A 17,259-nucleotide genomic window follows, 5' to 3' on the forward strand; every position below is an offset into this window, starting at 1 on the left:
ATTCCTCTGTGCATCAATACTGTTAAGGGTCCTGCATTAACTGTACTGTTTCTTTGCATTTGAACTCACACTTGGTCAAGTTATTTGTCTGTCGTCTGTTATTTGTCATTTCTGCACTCGTATCTGCATCTGATCTATATCTCTCTATATTCTTTGGTGCTATTGTGGATAGTGTAGAAAATACCAATTTTTGTGTCATTTGTCAACTTACTAACCCATTCATCAATGGTTTAATCTAAGTGCTGATCCCTATGGACAACTTTAGTCAGAATAAGTCTCATCAATCAGCCAAGCCACTGTGGATTTCATGAGCCTACCACGTGAGACCTTGTCACATGCCTTAATAAAATCCATGTAGACAATGCCCGTGGCTTAACCTTTGTCACCTCCTCAAAAAAAAACTCAACTGAATCTATTGATTGTCACCAGTTAAGCCATGATTCTCCAAATGCTCCCTAAGAATCCTCTACAATAGTCCCACTGATGTGAGATTCATTGGTGGAAATTACCAGGATTATCCCCATTTCCTTTCTTAAGTAGCAGGGCAGCTTTAGCCACTCCTAACTCTCTCCCTAATTCCCTTCTTTGAGTTCTTTGCATTCCTCACTTTAATCTTCACTTCCCAAGTCTTGCACATGCTTTTTCTTCTTGACTAAATTCATCCCTTCTCTCTTAATCTAGGGGCTTTTACTATGCTATTCTTGTCCTTTCTTGCTCTCTTGTTCTTTGTGCAGTTGGTCTTCAAGCCCCTTCTACATGTGAGAAAGCTGTTCTCTCCTTAGTTTAACTCTCCTTAGTTCTTGCCTAATGCTCTTGTACTTTGCTCTAGTTCATCTTAATACTGTCCAACAAGATCTATTCAGAGCTATTTTAAAACTTGGTGATTACTATTTCCTAAATGTTACCTGGCCAAGCTCTTTTCCAAATACCATGTCCAGTGTTGCCCTCCTAGCTGGATTATTTACATTCTAATTTAAGAAACTCTCTTGGATGCATGTAGTAAATTCAATCCCATGTAAACCTCTTGCACTAAGGAGGTTTTGCCCTCCATTTGGGAAATTGAGGATAATAAAATAATGTGATCAGTCTCAGTGTAGAAGTTGTTCTTATGCAGCATTAAATACCATTTAAGGATGAAAGCTTCAATGTTCTTCCACTGTTTGCAAATTTACTTCACTGATGAAAAAACAGGTTCTGTTTTTTTAGAAAATCATTCTCTAAGTCCTAGATTCCCCAACTTGGGAACTGTATTTAACACAATCTAACCTGTCCATTTCCTTAAGTGACTTCAATCAAAGAACCCCTTAATCTTCTGGTAAATCTACATTCCATTTCCTTTTTGCCTCAGGGATGGCCTAATCAGGATTTGGCGTAATGGTAAACTAACTCTATCCCAAGGTTAACCACCTTTTGTAGGTTATTGACAAAGGGAATGAAAGGGAGCATGTGAAAGAGAATAAATTGCAGGGTATTGTGGGGGAGGGGGAAGAAGGAAAGGTGGAATAAGCTTGATGGTATTGCTACTCTGGCATTTGGCATGGACTAGGTAGGCTAAATGGCCTCCAGCTACAAGATGTTACTTCCGCTCTCTTTTGCCTCAGCATTTTAAAAGCTTGACAGATGGGTGAGAGATAATCAGAGTATGCTGATTAAGTCATTTTTATAATCTCTTGTCACAGGTCTGGGTGTCCTTTTTCAGAAATTAGGTAGTGTTTGAGGTACTTCTCAGGTTTCACTAGAGAAAGTGCAGAGGAAATTTAAGGGAATGTTGCCAGGATTGGAAAATTTTAGCTAGAAGGACGGGTTAAGTTAGAGAGATTTTCTTCAAAAGAACTGTGGCTAAAGGAGACTTGTCTGAGTTGTGTCAAATTAAGGGGATTAGTTAGAATAAACTAATAGGACTGGACCCAGGGTTGAGATTTTTGATTGGAGAAAGGCTAACTTTGAGGAGATGCAAAAGGATTTAGGAGTGGATTGGGACAATTTGTTTTATGGGAACGATGTAATAGGGAGATATAGGTCATTTAAAGGTGAAATTTTGAGGGTACAGAATCTTTGTTCCTGTTAGCTTGAAAGGAAAGGTTAAAAGTTTGAGAGAACCATGGTTTTCAAGGGATATTGGAAACTTGGTTCAGAAAAAGAGAGATCTACAATAAATATAGGCAACATGGAGTAAATGAGGTGCTCGAGGAATATAAATGTAAAAAGAATCTTAAGAAAGAAATTAGAAAAGCTAAAAGATGTGAGGTTGCTTTGGCAAGTAAGGTGAAAATAAATCCAAAGGGTTTCTACAGTTATATTAATAGCAAAAGGATAGTGAGGGATAAAATTGGTCCCTGAGAGAATCAGAGAGGACAGCTATGTGTGTAGCCAAGAGAGATGGGGGAGATCTTAAACAATTTATTTTTTTCGGTATTCACTAAGGAGAAGGATATTGAATTGTGTAAGGTAAGAGAAACACGTAGGGAAGTAATGAAAACCGTGACGATTAAAGAGGAGGAAGTGCTGGCGCTTCTAAGGAACATAAAAGTGGATAAGTCTCCAGGTCCTGACAGGATATTCCCTAGGACCTTGAGGGAAGTTAGTGTAGAAATAGCAGGGGCTCTGACAGAAATATTTCAAATGTCATTAGAAACGGGGGGTGGTGCTGGAGGATTGGCGTATTGCTCATGTTGTTCCATTGTCTAAAAAGGGTTCTAAGAGTAAACTTAACAATTATTGGCCTGTAAGTTTGATGTCAGTGGTGGGTAAATTATTGGAAAGTATTCTTAGAGGTGGTATATATAAATATCTGGATAGACAGGGTCTGATTAGGAATAGTCAACGTGGATTTGTGTGTGGAAGGTCATGTTTGACAAATCTTATTGAATTTTTTGAAGAGTTACTAGGAAAGTAGATGAGGGTAAAGCAGTGGATGTTGTCTATATGGACTTCAGTAAGGCCTTTGACAAGGTTCTGCACAGAAGGTTAGTTAGGAAGGTTCAATCTTTAGGTATTAATATTGAAGTAGCAAAATGGATTCAACAGTGGCTGGATGGGAGATGCCAGAGAGTAGTGGTGGATAACTGTCAGGTTGGATGCTGGTGACTAGTGGTGTGCCTCAGGGATCTGTACTGGGTCCAATGTTGTTTGTCACATACATTAATGATCTGGATGATGAATTGGATTAGTAAGTATGCAGAAAATACGAAGATAGGTGGCATTGTGGATAATGAAGTACGTTTTCAAAGCTTGCAGAGAGATTTAGGCCAGTTAGAAGAGTGGGCTGAAAGTTGGCAGATGGAGTTTAATGCTGATGAGCGTGAGGTGCTACATTTTGGTTGGAATAATCTAAATAGGGCATACATGGTAAATGGTAGGGCATTGAAGAATGCAGTAGAACAGAGTGATCTAGGAATAATGGTGCATAGTTCCCTGAAGGTGGAATCACATGTGGATAGGGTGGTGAAGAAAGCTTTTGGTATGCTGGCCTTTATAAATCAGAGCATTGAGTATAGGAGTTGGGATGTAATGTTAATATGTACAAGGCATTGGTGAGGCCAAATTTGGAGTATTGTGTACAGTTCTGGTCACCAGATTATAGGAAAGATGTCAACAAAATAGAGAGTACAGAGGAGATTTACTAGAATGTTACCTGGGTTTCAGCACCTAAGTTATAGAGAAAAGTTGAACAGGTTAGGTCTTTATTCTTTGGAGCATAGAAGGCTGAGGGGGGAGTTGATATTTAAAATTTTGAGGGGGATAGATAGGGTTGACGTTGATAGGCTTTTTCCAATGAGAATAGGGGAGATTCAAACGAGGACATGATTTCAGAGTTGGGGGGCAAACATTTAGGGGTAACACGAGGGGGAATTTCTTTACTCAGAGTGATAACTGTGTGGAACGAGCTTCCAGTAGAAGTGGTAGAGGCAGGTTCGATATTGTCATTTGAAGTAAAATTGGATAGGTATATGGACAGGAAAGGAATGGAGGGTTATGGGCTGAGTGCAGGTTGTTGGGACTAATTGAGAGTAAGTGTTCGGCACAGAGTAGAAGGGCCGAGATGGCCTGTTTCCGTGCTGTAATTGTTGTATGGTTAAACAAAGATCTATTTTCCTTAGAGGGTATATAGCATTAAGAGAATGGCTGAAAGATGAGGTGAGATGACAAAACATTATTTTCTGTGTTTGGAATCTGAAACTCATTGCATAAATAGTTTAAAATAGTTTAAGAACTGACAGCAGGGCTATAGGCCTGAAATATATGGGCTGGATAGTTATTCTTCAGCCACTGGAGACATGATGGACCAATACAAATTTTGTATCATTTCTTTATCCAGAGAGCAATGTTGGGTCTGGAGAAACTGAGTAGATTTAGTGAGCTTCATTTCACCACAGAAGAATGCAGCAACCTTAGAAATGGAGTTCAATTCTGGTTTTGTATACCATTCTTGTAACCCTAAACAATGAATTAGAGAAGGTGTAATCATGTAAAGACAAATTACAGATTGACCTTACTGAACCAGATCTTAATGTTGGTTATGCATTTTCTTTCCTCTTGAAGTAGCGCTGAATAACTGTGCAAGGTGAAAGACATGAATATCTGATTTTGGTTTTGCAGCAAGGTGTTGGGTCGGTAATTATTTTTTTTGTTTTACTTTAGAAGTATATTGGATAGAGTGAGTTAACTCCCACAATTGTTGTTTAGACACTTACTAGTTTAGAGAATATGTGCAATAAAACTATTCCTTTCATACATACCTAATTTATCTTTACTAATGTAACCTGTGGTTAGTTGTTTGTCTTAATATTTCCAATCACCGTATGCTCCAGATTAATTATCTAAACTGTACACCCATATCTCTGTACTCTTAATTGTGGGCCATTTAGGTAATACCAGATTTCTTTTAATCAAAAAGCAGTCACTTTTAACTTAACGTTCATTTTATTATACGAACTGTGTATGACTTTATACTGATGAACAATATTTCTGTTGTAGGATCACAGGGAGGCTGTGAATTGCGTATGCTTCAATTGGAATGACTGCTACGTAGCCTCTGGTTCCTGCAGAGGTGATATTATTGTACACAGTATTACAACAAATATTTCCAGTACACCTTTTGGCCATGGCAAAACACAGGTACATACAGATATCCACTGCTGGGAAGTACTTAATATTTTTGTGTATTTGCCTGTTTTTGAAAACTATTGATATTAAAATTGAGAAATTGTCAATTTTAGTTTGGGGAGATAGGAAAAATAATTTAGGATTGATTGGCTTTTGCTTGTGCACTTTTTTAACACTGACAAGGTTTGGAAATAACTTCCAAAGATAATTGAAGAAATGCTTTGAGTTTCAGGATTATGTGGGGAAACACGGAGTGTGGCAAATATAATTGCTGCTTTAGGGAATTATTGTCACATTTACAGAGATGCAATGAAAATGTTTTATTTGCGTGCCATCCAGGCAGACCACTCCATACATTACATTAAGGTAGTAAGTAGGTAAATGATAACAGAATGTAGAGAATAGTGTTACAGATTCAGAGGAAGTGCAATATTGATAGACCAATAAAGATCTCTGTCAAGGCCCCAGTCCTCTCCCTCAATAGAAATGTCCTGGGGACCTATCCACCTTGATGTTTCTCCATGTAAATCCTCTTCATGCCCTACAACACCACCTTCCTAATCACATCATCATCTAACTCCTCAGTGAATGCTGATGCAAAGTACTCATTTAGGAACTTGCCCACATCTGGCTCCACACACGTTCCCTCCACTGTCCTTGAGTTTTGATCAGTAGTTAATTTTGGAAAATGGTATTGGTTTTTTTCCTTATTTTTGGTTCTGAAGAACTTTCATTCCTCTTCCACAAGAGAACTTTAAAATTTTCTTTGTCTTTTTCCAGCCAGTGCAAGACCTGAAGTATTCCATCTTTAAAAAGGCTTTGCTGGGAAGTGCCCATGACAGTGGGACTGTAACTCTTTGGGATGTTAATACACAACAGAGCCATCATACCTTTGAAAATGCTCATAAGGCACCAGCTTCTGGCTTGTGCTTTTCACCAGTAAATGACTTATTGTTTGCCACAGTTGGTCTGGATAAAAAAATCAACTGCTATGATTCCTCTAGCAAAATGTGAGTTGTACTACATCTGTTTTGAGAAGTACATTACATATCTTGAAAAATGAAATGATTTGAAAGGGCAATGGGCCAACAGTAATTAGCAAATACAAATAAAATGTGCTCTTTGCTGAGAAAAGAAAACATTTGCATTTAAATTAAAATCATTGTCAAATCTGGGCAAGTTTTTGAGAATAAATCCTCAGATCCTGTGGGATATGTTAGAATAGTAAAATGATTTAGAAAAAAATTAATATAGCAATTACTGAGAACTGTATTTAATGATGATTGTTGGAGAGGATTTCTGACATGCTGTGAAGTTTTGCTGTGATATGGGAGGTATCAAGTATAGATTTTTGAAATTTGCTAATTGGGTTATAACTTTAAGCAGGTTCTTTGTCGCCATTTGATGCTGTGTTTACCAAGTCCTATAGGCTCCTAATACGTTGTATCTTCGTACTTGTGTCAACATCCTTTTATGGTTTTGTCCATTCCAATGTTCAACCGGAAGTGATTACAATCTATAGAGATTTCAGCAGGCCTCCTTTGCTTAAAATCCTTTGGGTGGCACTGTAGCCTGTAAGGAGTGTGCAGAGAGACCTCAGGGACATAGGCTACATCCACACTAAACCGGATAAATCTGTAACCGAAGCCTTTTCTCTTTGTTTTTACCCTCTGTCCACACTAAAAAGTGTTTTCATCCCCCGAAAACGGGTATTTTCAGAAATGCTCTCCAAAGTGTGTAATTTTGAAAATGCCACTTAGGCAGAGCAGTGTGGACGGGGTAACCGGAGAAATCTAAAAACACTGTTGTGACGTGCCGGAACAGATGGTAACAGCAGCACGCCATTTCATTGTTTCCTTGAACGCAACCTAACAATTTCAGAACAGATGGTAACGAGACTGAAGACAGAAGTTAGAAATGTACTCACCAAGTACTTTGACCCATACTTACTGAATAAATAAGTATATTCACTTTGCCCTGTTTTCTGTTCTTGCTTGTATGAAGGTGGTTTACCTATTTATCCAAGTACTTCTCTGACAATAGATGTGTAACAGCCTAATGTAACATTGAATGGAAATACAAGATAACACTGATGCAGACATGTTTTATACATTTAACAAGGTGCTTTATTAATGCAACAGAGTTAGTCAGTTTTTCAGTGTTTGTCATCAGCAGGGTTATACTGTCCGTGAGCTCCCTGTTTTTTTGCCTCCATATGCTCCAGTATTTGTTTTTTTTTACTTTTAAGTCCTGCGCGAGAGCCAACAGCTGCCTGTCATTTAAGTTTTTCTAGTCTAACTGGACAAACGCGCACTAAGTCTTTCACGGCGAGATTCGACACCAAACATGTCACTTGTTTTCTGTAGATGTGTCCTGTGCATGCGCAGTAGGAGGAGATTCGCCGAAATATCCGTTTTAATGTGGACAGAAGTATTTTCAAAAACGATCAGTTATGTGAAACCAGTGTTTTCAAAATTATCCGGTCTAGTGTGGATGTAGCAATAGATTTGCTAAGTGAATGACAGACAACGGGGTGAAGAAAAAGTAGAAGGCTTGTGTGGTTTTTAAGTTGTGAGAGTTTGAAAGGTGTTAGTGTTTGAAAGGAACATTAACATGTAAATACAGCAGCAAATAGGAACACATAGTGTTTTGGAGGTGGAGGTGCTGTTCAGGTTACGTTAAGACCTTTCGAGAGTCATGAAGTCATACGAGACAGAACTGGGCCATTCAGTCTGCCCTTGTCCAGGCCAACCAACAAGTATACTAGATTTGGAATACTGTACCCGGTTTCAGTCTAGATTTCCGAGGAAGAATATCAGCGTACTAGTTCATTAGATTGATTCTGGGAAAAGACGGTTAAGAGAACTGAGTCAATACTCTTGAGTTTGGAACAGTTTAAGTGATCTTCTTGAAACAGAATTTCTTGGGGCTTGGCAGTGTAGATGCAGGGATGTGTCTCCTTGCACAGAGTGCGAGGAACCAGCAGCGTGCCTCAGAATAAGAGGTTGTGAGGCAGTGGCTCTTAGTTGTGTCACTGTGCTGTCCTAATCTTTGTTCGAAGTTCAGGCTCCTTGTCTGCAGGTCATGAATCTCCCAGAGTCCTGTAGAGATGATATTGCTAATTATATCAAAGGTGACAATTACAGGGATCAGACATGACATACCCTTTTAAAATTTATGGCCATAGGTAAGTTTGGAAGTGTCCCCTCCTAATTCATCAGCAAACAACATCAGAGAACATGCTTCTGTCACAAACCTCATTTCTGAAAACATTAAGTTGCAATTCTACCAAACACTCAGATTTCTGTTATTTTTAATATGTGAAGTCTAAGTACTAAATTCAGTGGAAAACTGAATGATAGCTCAACAGATTTTGAGGAAACATTTTGAGCTTTTTGGCTTGGCACCTTTTTGAGTGAGTTTTACTTCAACTTGTTCACTTTAATACCTGTCCTTTTAATTATGTGTTTACTCTTTGTATAAAATTTCACATTCATTAAAACAGGTGCACAAATGATGTAGAAGTTCCTGCATAGTTATGTGATGAGATATGGTAAGGAATATTTTCTTAGATAGAACAGTTATGGAATAATAGAAAGAATAGTAAGTACCTTCTATTATTTAGTAATTATTCTATATTAAAAAAACTTGCAATGAGTGGCATATGATTACATCAGCTTGGTCATTCAGAACAAAGCTGAGCAAAATTTACACCAACATTGGAGCTCATAATTTTTCTGCATTTTATTTTGCACAGGATATTGCGAACTATTTCTGTTGAGGCTCCTTTGACTGCAATAGGCTTTATGACTGATGGAGCAACTTTGGCTGTCGGATCCATCAGGGGCAAAATTTACATCTACGATTTGCGAGTGACAACTTCACCATTAAAGGTTGTCAGTGCCCACAAGAAATCTGTGCGGTGCTTAAAGTTTCAGAATGGCCCCACGCCAATCAGGGTAGGTGAACTGTTCATCATATTGTTACTGTGTAATACCCATACTGATTTAAATCCATATTTATCGAGATGGAATAGAGTATTGTCATTTTAAGTTGCAACCACATACCGGGGGGGGGGGGGGGGGGGGGGATTGATAAGTTTGTGGCCTAAGGTAGAAGGACATGAGTTATACAGCTCTCGTTACATGCACATGCAGTTCAACTCAGTGATTATGCAGAAAGTTTGAAGTTAATAACTCATCTACCTTAGGCCATAAACTTTTCAATTACCCCTGATGAGTTATTAACTTCAAACTTTCTGCATAATCACTGAGTTGAACTGCATGTGCATGTAATGAGAGCTGTACAACTCATCTCCTTCTACCTTAGGCCATGAACTTGTCAATCACCCCTGCTGTGAACACTTTCTCGCGGTCCAAGATCTGTATGCTTCATGACAGTGTAAATGTAGGAGGGGACTATGTTGAAAAATAAATGTGCTGGGTTTTCTAAAATTGACTCCTTCTACCTTAGGCCACAAACTTATCAATCACCCCTCGTAAATGCAGTACGGTATAGAAATAGGCACTTGAGTCCATCTAGTTCATTGTTGTTCTTTTTCCTGTCTTATGGCTGACAGGCAGGAGGCAGTGAGTGGAAATAAGAGGTCTGTTCTGGTTGTCTGCCAGTGACTAGTGGTGATCCTCAGGGATCAGTTTTGGGACCACTACTTTTCACATTATTTGGATAATGGAATTGATGGTTTTCTGACAAAGTTTGAGAATAATATGAAGACAGCTGGAGGGTTAAGTGCTGAGAAAGCAATGTGATTGCAGCAGAACTTGGACAAATTGGAAGAATGGGCAAAAATGTGGCAGATGGAATATGTATGATGTAGTTTGGTAAAAGGAACAATAGTACAGACTATCTAAATGGGGGAGAAGGTTCAAACATTAGAGAGACTTGGGAGTCCTTATACAAGACTCCAAGAAGGATAATTTTACAGGTTGTGTCTGTGGTAAAGAAGTCAAGTGCAATGTTGGCATTTATTTCTAGGAGGATAGAATATAAAAGCAAGGAGTTAAATCTGAGGCTTTATTAGACATAGTCAGGTCGTGCTTATAGTATTGCCAACAGTTTTGGGCCCCATATCTCAAAAAGGATGTGTTGTCATTGAAGAGTCCAGAGAAGGTTCATGAGGATAATTCTGGGAATAAAGGGGTTAACATGTAAGGAGTGTTTGGTAGCTTTGGGCCTGTACTCACTGGAATTTAGAGGAAGGTGGGGGGGGGGGGAAATCCCATTGAAACTTACCAAATGTTGAAAGGACTAGATTGGGTGGATATGGAGAAGATATTCCCTCTGGTGGGGGTATCCAGAACTGGAAGGCATTGCCTCAAAATTGAGGGGTGAGCTTTCAGAACAGAGGTAAGAAGGAATTTTTTTCAACCAGAAAGTGGAATGCTCTGCCGCAGGCAGTGGTGGAGGCCGAGTCCATGGATATATTTAAGGTTGAAGTTGATAGTTTCCTGATCAGTCAGGGCATCAAAGGATATAGTGAGAAGACAGGAGTATGGGGTTGAGTGGGATCTGGGATCAGCCATGATGGAATGGTGGAGCAGACTCGATGGGCTGAATGGCCTAATTCTGCTCCTGTGTCTTATGGTGGTGCATCAGGTGGCATTTTTTGTCATTTCTGTAGCATTTAACTTTTTTGAGGCTGAGTTGGTAGCTGGATGCTTAACCCAGCACAGATGGAAAGCATGTAAGAAGCTGGCTGGATTTGAACTTGGAACCATTTGCCTCGAAGTCCGGTGCTGATGCCACTATACCACTGGCTGGAACATCTATTCATACTGAAGTACTAATCTGCCTCAGCCCATCGATCTGCACCTTAACCATGGCCCTCCATATCCCTCCCATTCATGGACTTATCAAAATTTCAATTAAATATTAAAATCGACCCCACATTCACCTCTTGCTGGCAGCTCTTTCCATACTCTCAGAGGGTGATGAGTTAAGTTTCCCCTCATGTTCCCCTTAAACATTTCACCTTTCACCCTTGACCCATGATCTCTAGTTCTAGTCTTGCCCAACTTCAATGACAGGAAAAAAAACCTGCTTGTATTTGCACTATCTATACCCATCATAATTTTGTTTACTTCTATCAATCTTCCCTCATTCTTCTATGTTCCAGGGAATAAAGCCCTAACCTATTCAATCTTTCCCTATAACTTGGGTCCTCAGGTATTGACAACATCCTTGTAAATTTTTTCTGTATCCTTTCAATCTTATTAATATCTTTCCTGTAGGAAGGTGACCAAAACTGCATGAGTTACTCCAAATTACTAGCCAATATCTTGTACAACTTCAACATTACATCTTCACTCCTGTACTCAATAATTTGATTATGAAGGCCAATGTGCCAAAAGCTTTTACTTGTGACACCACTTTCAAGGAATTATGGATTTGTATTCGCAGATCCCACTGTCTACTGCATTCCAGTGTCCTTACACCTGTGTAAGTCCTACCCTGGTTTGTCCTTCCAAAGTGCAACAATCCCACTTGTCTGCATTAAATTCCATCTGCCATTTTCAGCTCATTTTTCCAACTCGTCCAGATCACTCTGCAAGCTTTGGTAGTCTTCCTTGCTGTCCACTAGACCTTCAATCTTGGTGTCATTAGCAAATTTGCTGATTCAATTAACCACAATTAATCATCCAGATGATTGATATAGAATGACAAACAACAACAGACTCGTCAGGAATACAACCATCTACTACCTTCTGGTTTCTCTCCCTGAAACCAACGTCTAATCCAATTTACTACTTTATCTAATACCAAGTGAATTAACCTTCTTGAAAAACCTTTCAAGTGGGACCTTGTTGAAGGCTTTGCTAAACTCCTTGTCAACAACGTCCATTGCCTTGCCATCAACAACTTTGTTGATAATTTCTTTGAAAATCTATGATTAGTTGGACGTGACTTAACATGCACAAAGCTACGTTGACTGTCCCTCATAAGTCCTTGTCTATTCAAATACTTACACAGTACGTTTGGGTCATTATACATTATAGGCCTATAATTTCCTGGCTTATTCCTGGTGTCCTTTTTAAACAAGTGAACAGCTTTAGCTATCCCAAACAAGAGAAACTCTGCAGGTGTTGGAAATCTGAGTGACACACAAAATTCTGGATGAACTCAGCAGACCAGGCAGCATCTAGGAAAAGAATACAGTCTGCATTTTGGGCTGAAACCTTTCGGCAGGACGTTGACGTTTCTGCCCAAAGCATCAAATGTATTATTTTCCTAGATGCTGCCTGCTGAGTTCCTCCAACTTTAGCTATCCTCTAATCCTCTAGCACCTTACCTGTGGCTAAGGGTGTTTGAAATATTTCTGCTAGGAGCCCCTGTAATTTCTGCAATAGCCTTCCACAGGATCCAAGGGAACACCTTGTCAGGTTCTGGGGATTTATCCACCTTAATTTGCCTATACAGTTAACACCTGCTTTGCCTCACTTCGATAGACTCTGTCTGTTTTCTGAATGAATACAGGTGCAAAAAATTAATTTAAGATCTTTTTCGGCTCCATGCATGGATGTACTCTAATCTTCCAGAGGGCCAGTTTGTCACTTGCTAACATTTTGCTTTGTTGTATATTTAAAACCATATAAACACCTTTGCCGGAGAACAAGCTGTCCCAGTCCATACTTACCAGATCTTTTATGATGCCATCAAAATTGGCCTTCTCCAATTTAGAATCTCAACCTGAGGACCAGACCTATCCTTCTGCATAATTATCTTAAAATGAATAGCATTATAATAATTAGATGCCAAGAGTTTTCTTACCTGTCCCCTCACCTGTCTCATTCCCCAGTTGTAGATATATTGCACTGTCTAGATGGGACCTCTATGTACTGATTAAGAAAACTTGCTTGAACACATTTTACAAACTCTTGCCCATCTAGCCCTCATACAGTATGGCAGTCCCAGTCAATATGTGGAATGTTAAAATCACCTACTATCACAGCCATGTGTTTCTTGCCACAGTCTGCGATCACTCTACAAATTTGCTCCTTTAGTTCCCATGAATTGTTGTCTATAATAGTATGTTGCATCTGGAATTATTTCCAGGTCGTGGACGATATCTTTCCATGCCACTATGATGTATTAGAAAATCGTGTACTAGGCAAGTTACAGCAGTGGTTTGCCATTGCCTTCTGCTGGGTGAGTTTTTTTAAGAGATCACCAGCTCTAAATGGGAGCTGGCTGGATTCGAACTCAGGATCTCTCACCCTGAAGTCCAGTGCTGATGGACTATGCCACCAGCAGGCCATAGAATCCCATTATACGGTCTATAATAGAATCCCATTAATGTGGTCATCCCTTTCTTATTCCTCAGTTCCACCCTTGTAGCCTCAGTAGACAAGCTACCTAGTCTGAGCACTGCCACAACATTTTCCCTGACTAGTAGTGTCATCCCTCCCACTCTCTATCAATGAATTTTACCATCTATTATATTCAAATTGTCACATAAAATACAGTAGGTTCAGTAGACCATAAGACATAAAAACAGAATTAGGCCATTCAGCCTATTGAGTCTGCTCTGCAATTCCATCTTGACTGAATTATTATCCCTCTTAACCCTATTATTCTGCCTTCTCATAAAATTGACACCCTCCACTAATCAGGAACCTATCAAACTCTGCTTAAATATACCCTAAGACTTGGCCTCCATAGCTGTCCATTTCAATGAAGTCCACAGATACACCACTCTGGCTAAAGAAACTACTTCTCATCTCTGTTCTGAAAGTACATTGTTCTACTCTTAGGCTGTACCCTCTGGTCTTAGACTCCTCCATTATAGGAAACATTCTTTTCCTATCCACTGTATCTAGGATTTTCAATATTTGATAGGATTCAATGAGATCTCCCTCATTCTTCTAAACTCCATTGAATACAGGCACAGAGCCATCAAGCGCTCCTCCTAGGTTAGCCCTTTCATTCCCAGGATTATTTTCGTGAACTTCCTCCTGAACCCTCTCCAATGCCAGTGCATCCTTTCTTGAATAAGGAACCCAAAACAGCGCTCAATACCAAGTGCAGTCTGACCAATGCATTATAATAGCATTGTGTTAACCTCTACAGTATTACAACTCAGGGCATTGGAGTTCAATTTTGGCATCCTTTATAAGCAAATTTATAAATTTCATTTGGGTGCACACGTGGGTTTTCTTCAGTAACACTTAGTTTCCTCCCACATTCCAACGAAGTGATGCTTAAGTTGGAAATTTTCCTGTGATTCGGCTGTAGTTAAATCAGGGGTGGTTGCTGGGCAGCGCTGGTCAAAGGGCTGAATGGTCCTATTCTGCGCTCTATCTCTAAAGATTTTTAAAAAAAATTATGAAGCCTCAGCATTCCATCCTTTTGTATTCTAGTTCTCTTGAAATGAATGCTAAGATTTCATTTGCCTTCCTAACCACTAACTCATCCTACAGGTTAACCTTTCGGGAATCCTGCACAAGGACTCCTAAGTCCCTTTTATACCTCGGATTTCTGAATTTTCTTCCCGTTTAGAAAATAGTATTCTCCCAATCCAAGTCCTTCTGCAAACTTCTTGTTTCCTCAACACTACCTGCCCCTCCACTTATCTTTGTATCGTTCACAAACTTGACCACAAAGCCATCAATTCTGTCATTCATATCATTGATATACACAGTCGGCCCTCTTTATCCGCGGGTTCCACATGCGTGGATTCAACCAACCGCGGATCGGGAAAACCCAGAAGATCTCTCTCCAGCACTTGTTAGTTGAGCATGTACAGACCATTTTTTCTTGTCATTATTCCCTAACAACTATTTACATAGCATTTACATTGTTATTAGGTATTATAAATCTAGAGATGATTTAAAAAGTACAGGCAGTCAATAGACAATAGGTGCAGAAGTAGACCATTCGGCCCTTCGAGCCTGCACCGCCATTCTGAGATCATGGCCTATCATCTACTATCAATACCCGGTTTCTGCCTTGTCCCCATATCCCTTGATTCCTCTATCCATAAGATACCTATCTAGCTCCTTCTTGAAAGCATCCAGAGAATTGGCCTCCACTACCTTCCGAGGCAGTGCATTCCAGACACCCACAGCTCTCTGGGAGAAGTTTTTCCTTAACTCTGTCCTAAATGACCAACCCCTTATTCTCAAACCATGCCCTCTGGTACTGGACTCTCACAGCATCTGGAACATATTTCCTGCCTCTATCTTGTCCAATCCCTTAATAATCTTATATGTTTCAATCAGATCCCCTCTCAATCTCCTTAATTCCAGCATGTACAAGCCCAGTCTCTCTAACCTCTCTGCGTAAGACAGTCCAGATATCCCAGGAATTAACCTTGTGAATCTATGCTGCACTTCCTCTACAGCCAGGATGTCCTTCCTTAACCCTGGAGACCAAAACTGTACACAATACTCCAGGTGTGGCCTCACCAGGGCTCTGTACAAATGCAAATTTCCTTGCTCTTGTACTCAATTCCCTTTGTAATAAAGGCCAACATTCCATTAGCCTTCTTCACTGCCAGCTGCACTTGCTCATTCACCTTCAGTGACTGATGAACAAGGATTCTTAGATCTCTTTGTATTTCTCCCTTACCTAACTCTACACCGTTCAGATAATAATCTGCCTTCCTGTTCTTACTCCCAAAGTGGTAACCTCACACTTATTCACATTAAACATCATCTGCCAAGTATCTGCCCACTCACCCAGCCTATCCAAGTCACCCTGAATTCTCCTAACATCCTCATCACATGTCACACTGCCACCCTGCTTAGTATCATTAGCAGATTTGCTGATGTTATTCTCAATGCCTTCATCTAAATCGTTTATGTAAATTGTAAACAGCTGAGGTCCCATTACCGAGCCCTGTGGCACCCCACTAGTCACCACCTGCCATTCTGAGAAACACCCATTCACCGCCACCCTTTGCTTTCTATCTGCCAACCAGTTTTCTATCCATGTCAATGCCTTCCCCCCGATGCCCTGAGCTTTGATTTTACCCTCCAATCTTCTATGTGGGACCTTATCAAATGTCTTCTGAAAATCGAGGTACACAACATCCACTGGATCTCCCCCGTCTAACTTCCTGGTTACATCCTCGAAAAACTCCAACATATTAGTCAAGCATGATTTACCCTTGGTAAATCCATGCTGGCTCGGCCCAATCCTATCACTGCTATCTAGATATGCCACTATTTCATCCTTAATAATGGACTCTAGCATCTTTCCCACCACTGATGTCAGGCTGATAGGTCAATAGTTCTCTGTTTTCTCCCTTCTTCCTTTCTTAAAAAGTGGGATAACATTAGCCATTCTCCAATCCTCAGGAACTGATCCTGAATCTAAGGAACATTGGAAAATGATTACCAATGCATCCGCAATTTCTAGGGCCACCTCCTAGGATGCCCTAGGATGCAGACTATCTGGACCTGGGAATTTGTCAGCCTTCAGTCCCATCAGTCTTCTCATCACCGTTTCCTTCCGAATGTCAGTCTGTTTCGTTTCCTCTGTTACCCTATGTCCTTGGCCCATCCATACATCTGGGAGATTGCTTCGGTCTTTCTTAGTGAAAACAGATCTAAAGTACTCATTAAATTCTTCTGCCATTTCTGTTTCCCATAACAATTTCACCCAATTCATTCTTCAAGGGCCCAACATTGTTAACTATCTTCTTTCTCTTCACATACCTAAAAAAGCTTTTGCTATCTTCCTTTATATTCCTGGCTAGCTTGCGTTCGTACCTCATTTTTTCTCCCCGTATTGTCTTTTTAGTTAAGTTCTGTTGTTCCTTAAAAACTTCCCAATCATCTGTCCTCCCACTCACCTTAGCTCTGTCATATTTCCTTTTTTTTTTAATGCTATGCAGTCTCTGACTTCCTTTGTCAACCACTGAGGCCCCTTTCCCCCCTTTGAATCCTTCCTTCTCTGTGGAATGAACTGATTTTGCTCCTTGTGCATTACTCCCAAGAATACCTGCCATTGCTGTTCCACTGTCTTTTCTGCTAGGCTATCCGTCCAGTCAACTTTGGCCAGCCCCTCCCTCATGGTTCCATAGTTTCCGCTGTTCATCTGCAACACTGACATCTCCGAGCTGCCCTTATCCTTCTCAAATTGCAGATAAAAACTTAACATATTGTGATCACTACCCCCTAAAGGCTCCTT

The 17,259-nt window shown here is 40.0% G+C and overlaps 1 protein-coding gene across 4 annotated transcripts in view; it reads left to right on the top strand.

Moving 5' to 3' along the window:
• Positions 1 to 17,259, top strand: part of nedd1 (NEDD1 gamma-tubulin ring complex targeting factor) — a 92,316-nt gene that overhangs the window by 15,063 nt on the left and 59,994 nt on the right. For all 4 annotated transcript variants that reach the window (XM_059987834.1, XM_059987833.1, XM_059987832.1 and 1 more), the window contains 3 exons: positions 4,978 to 5,118; positions 5,887 to 6,116; positions 8,864 to 9,065. In XM_059987834.1, the coding sequence (XP_059843817.1) occupies positions 4,978 to 5,118; positions 5,887 to 6,116; positions 8,864 to 9,065 (573 nt within the window). The remainder of the gene's footprint in view (positions 1 to 4,977; positions 5,119 to 5,886; positions 6,117 to 8,863; positions 9,066 to 17,259) is intronic.

Source organism: Hypanus sabinus, chromosome 13 (assembly GCF_030144855.1).
Source record: "Hypanus sabinus isolate sHypSab1 chromosome 13, sHypSab1.hap1, whole genome shotgun sequence".
NCBI classification, from domain to species: Eukaryota; Metazoa; Chordata; class Chondrichthyes; order Myliobatiformes; family Dasyatidae; genus Hypanus; species Hypanus sabinus.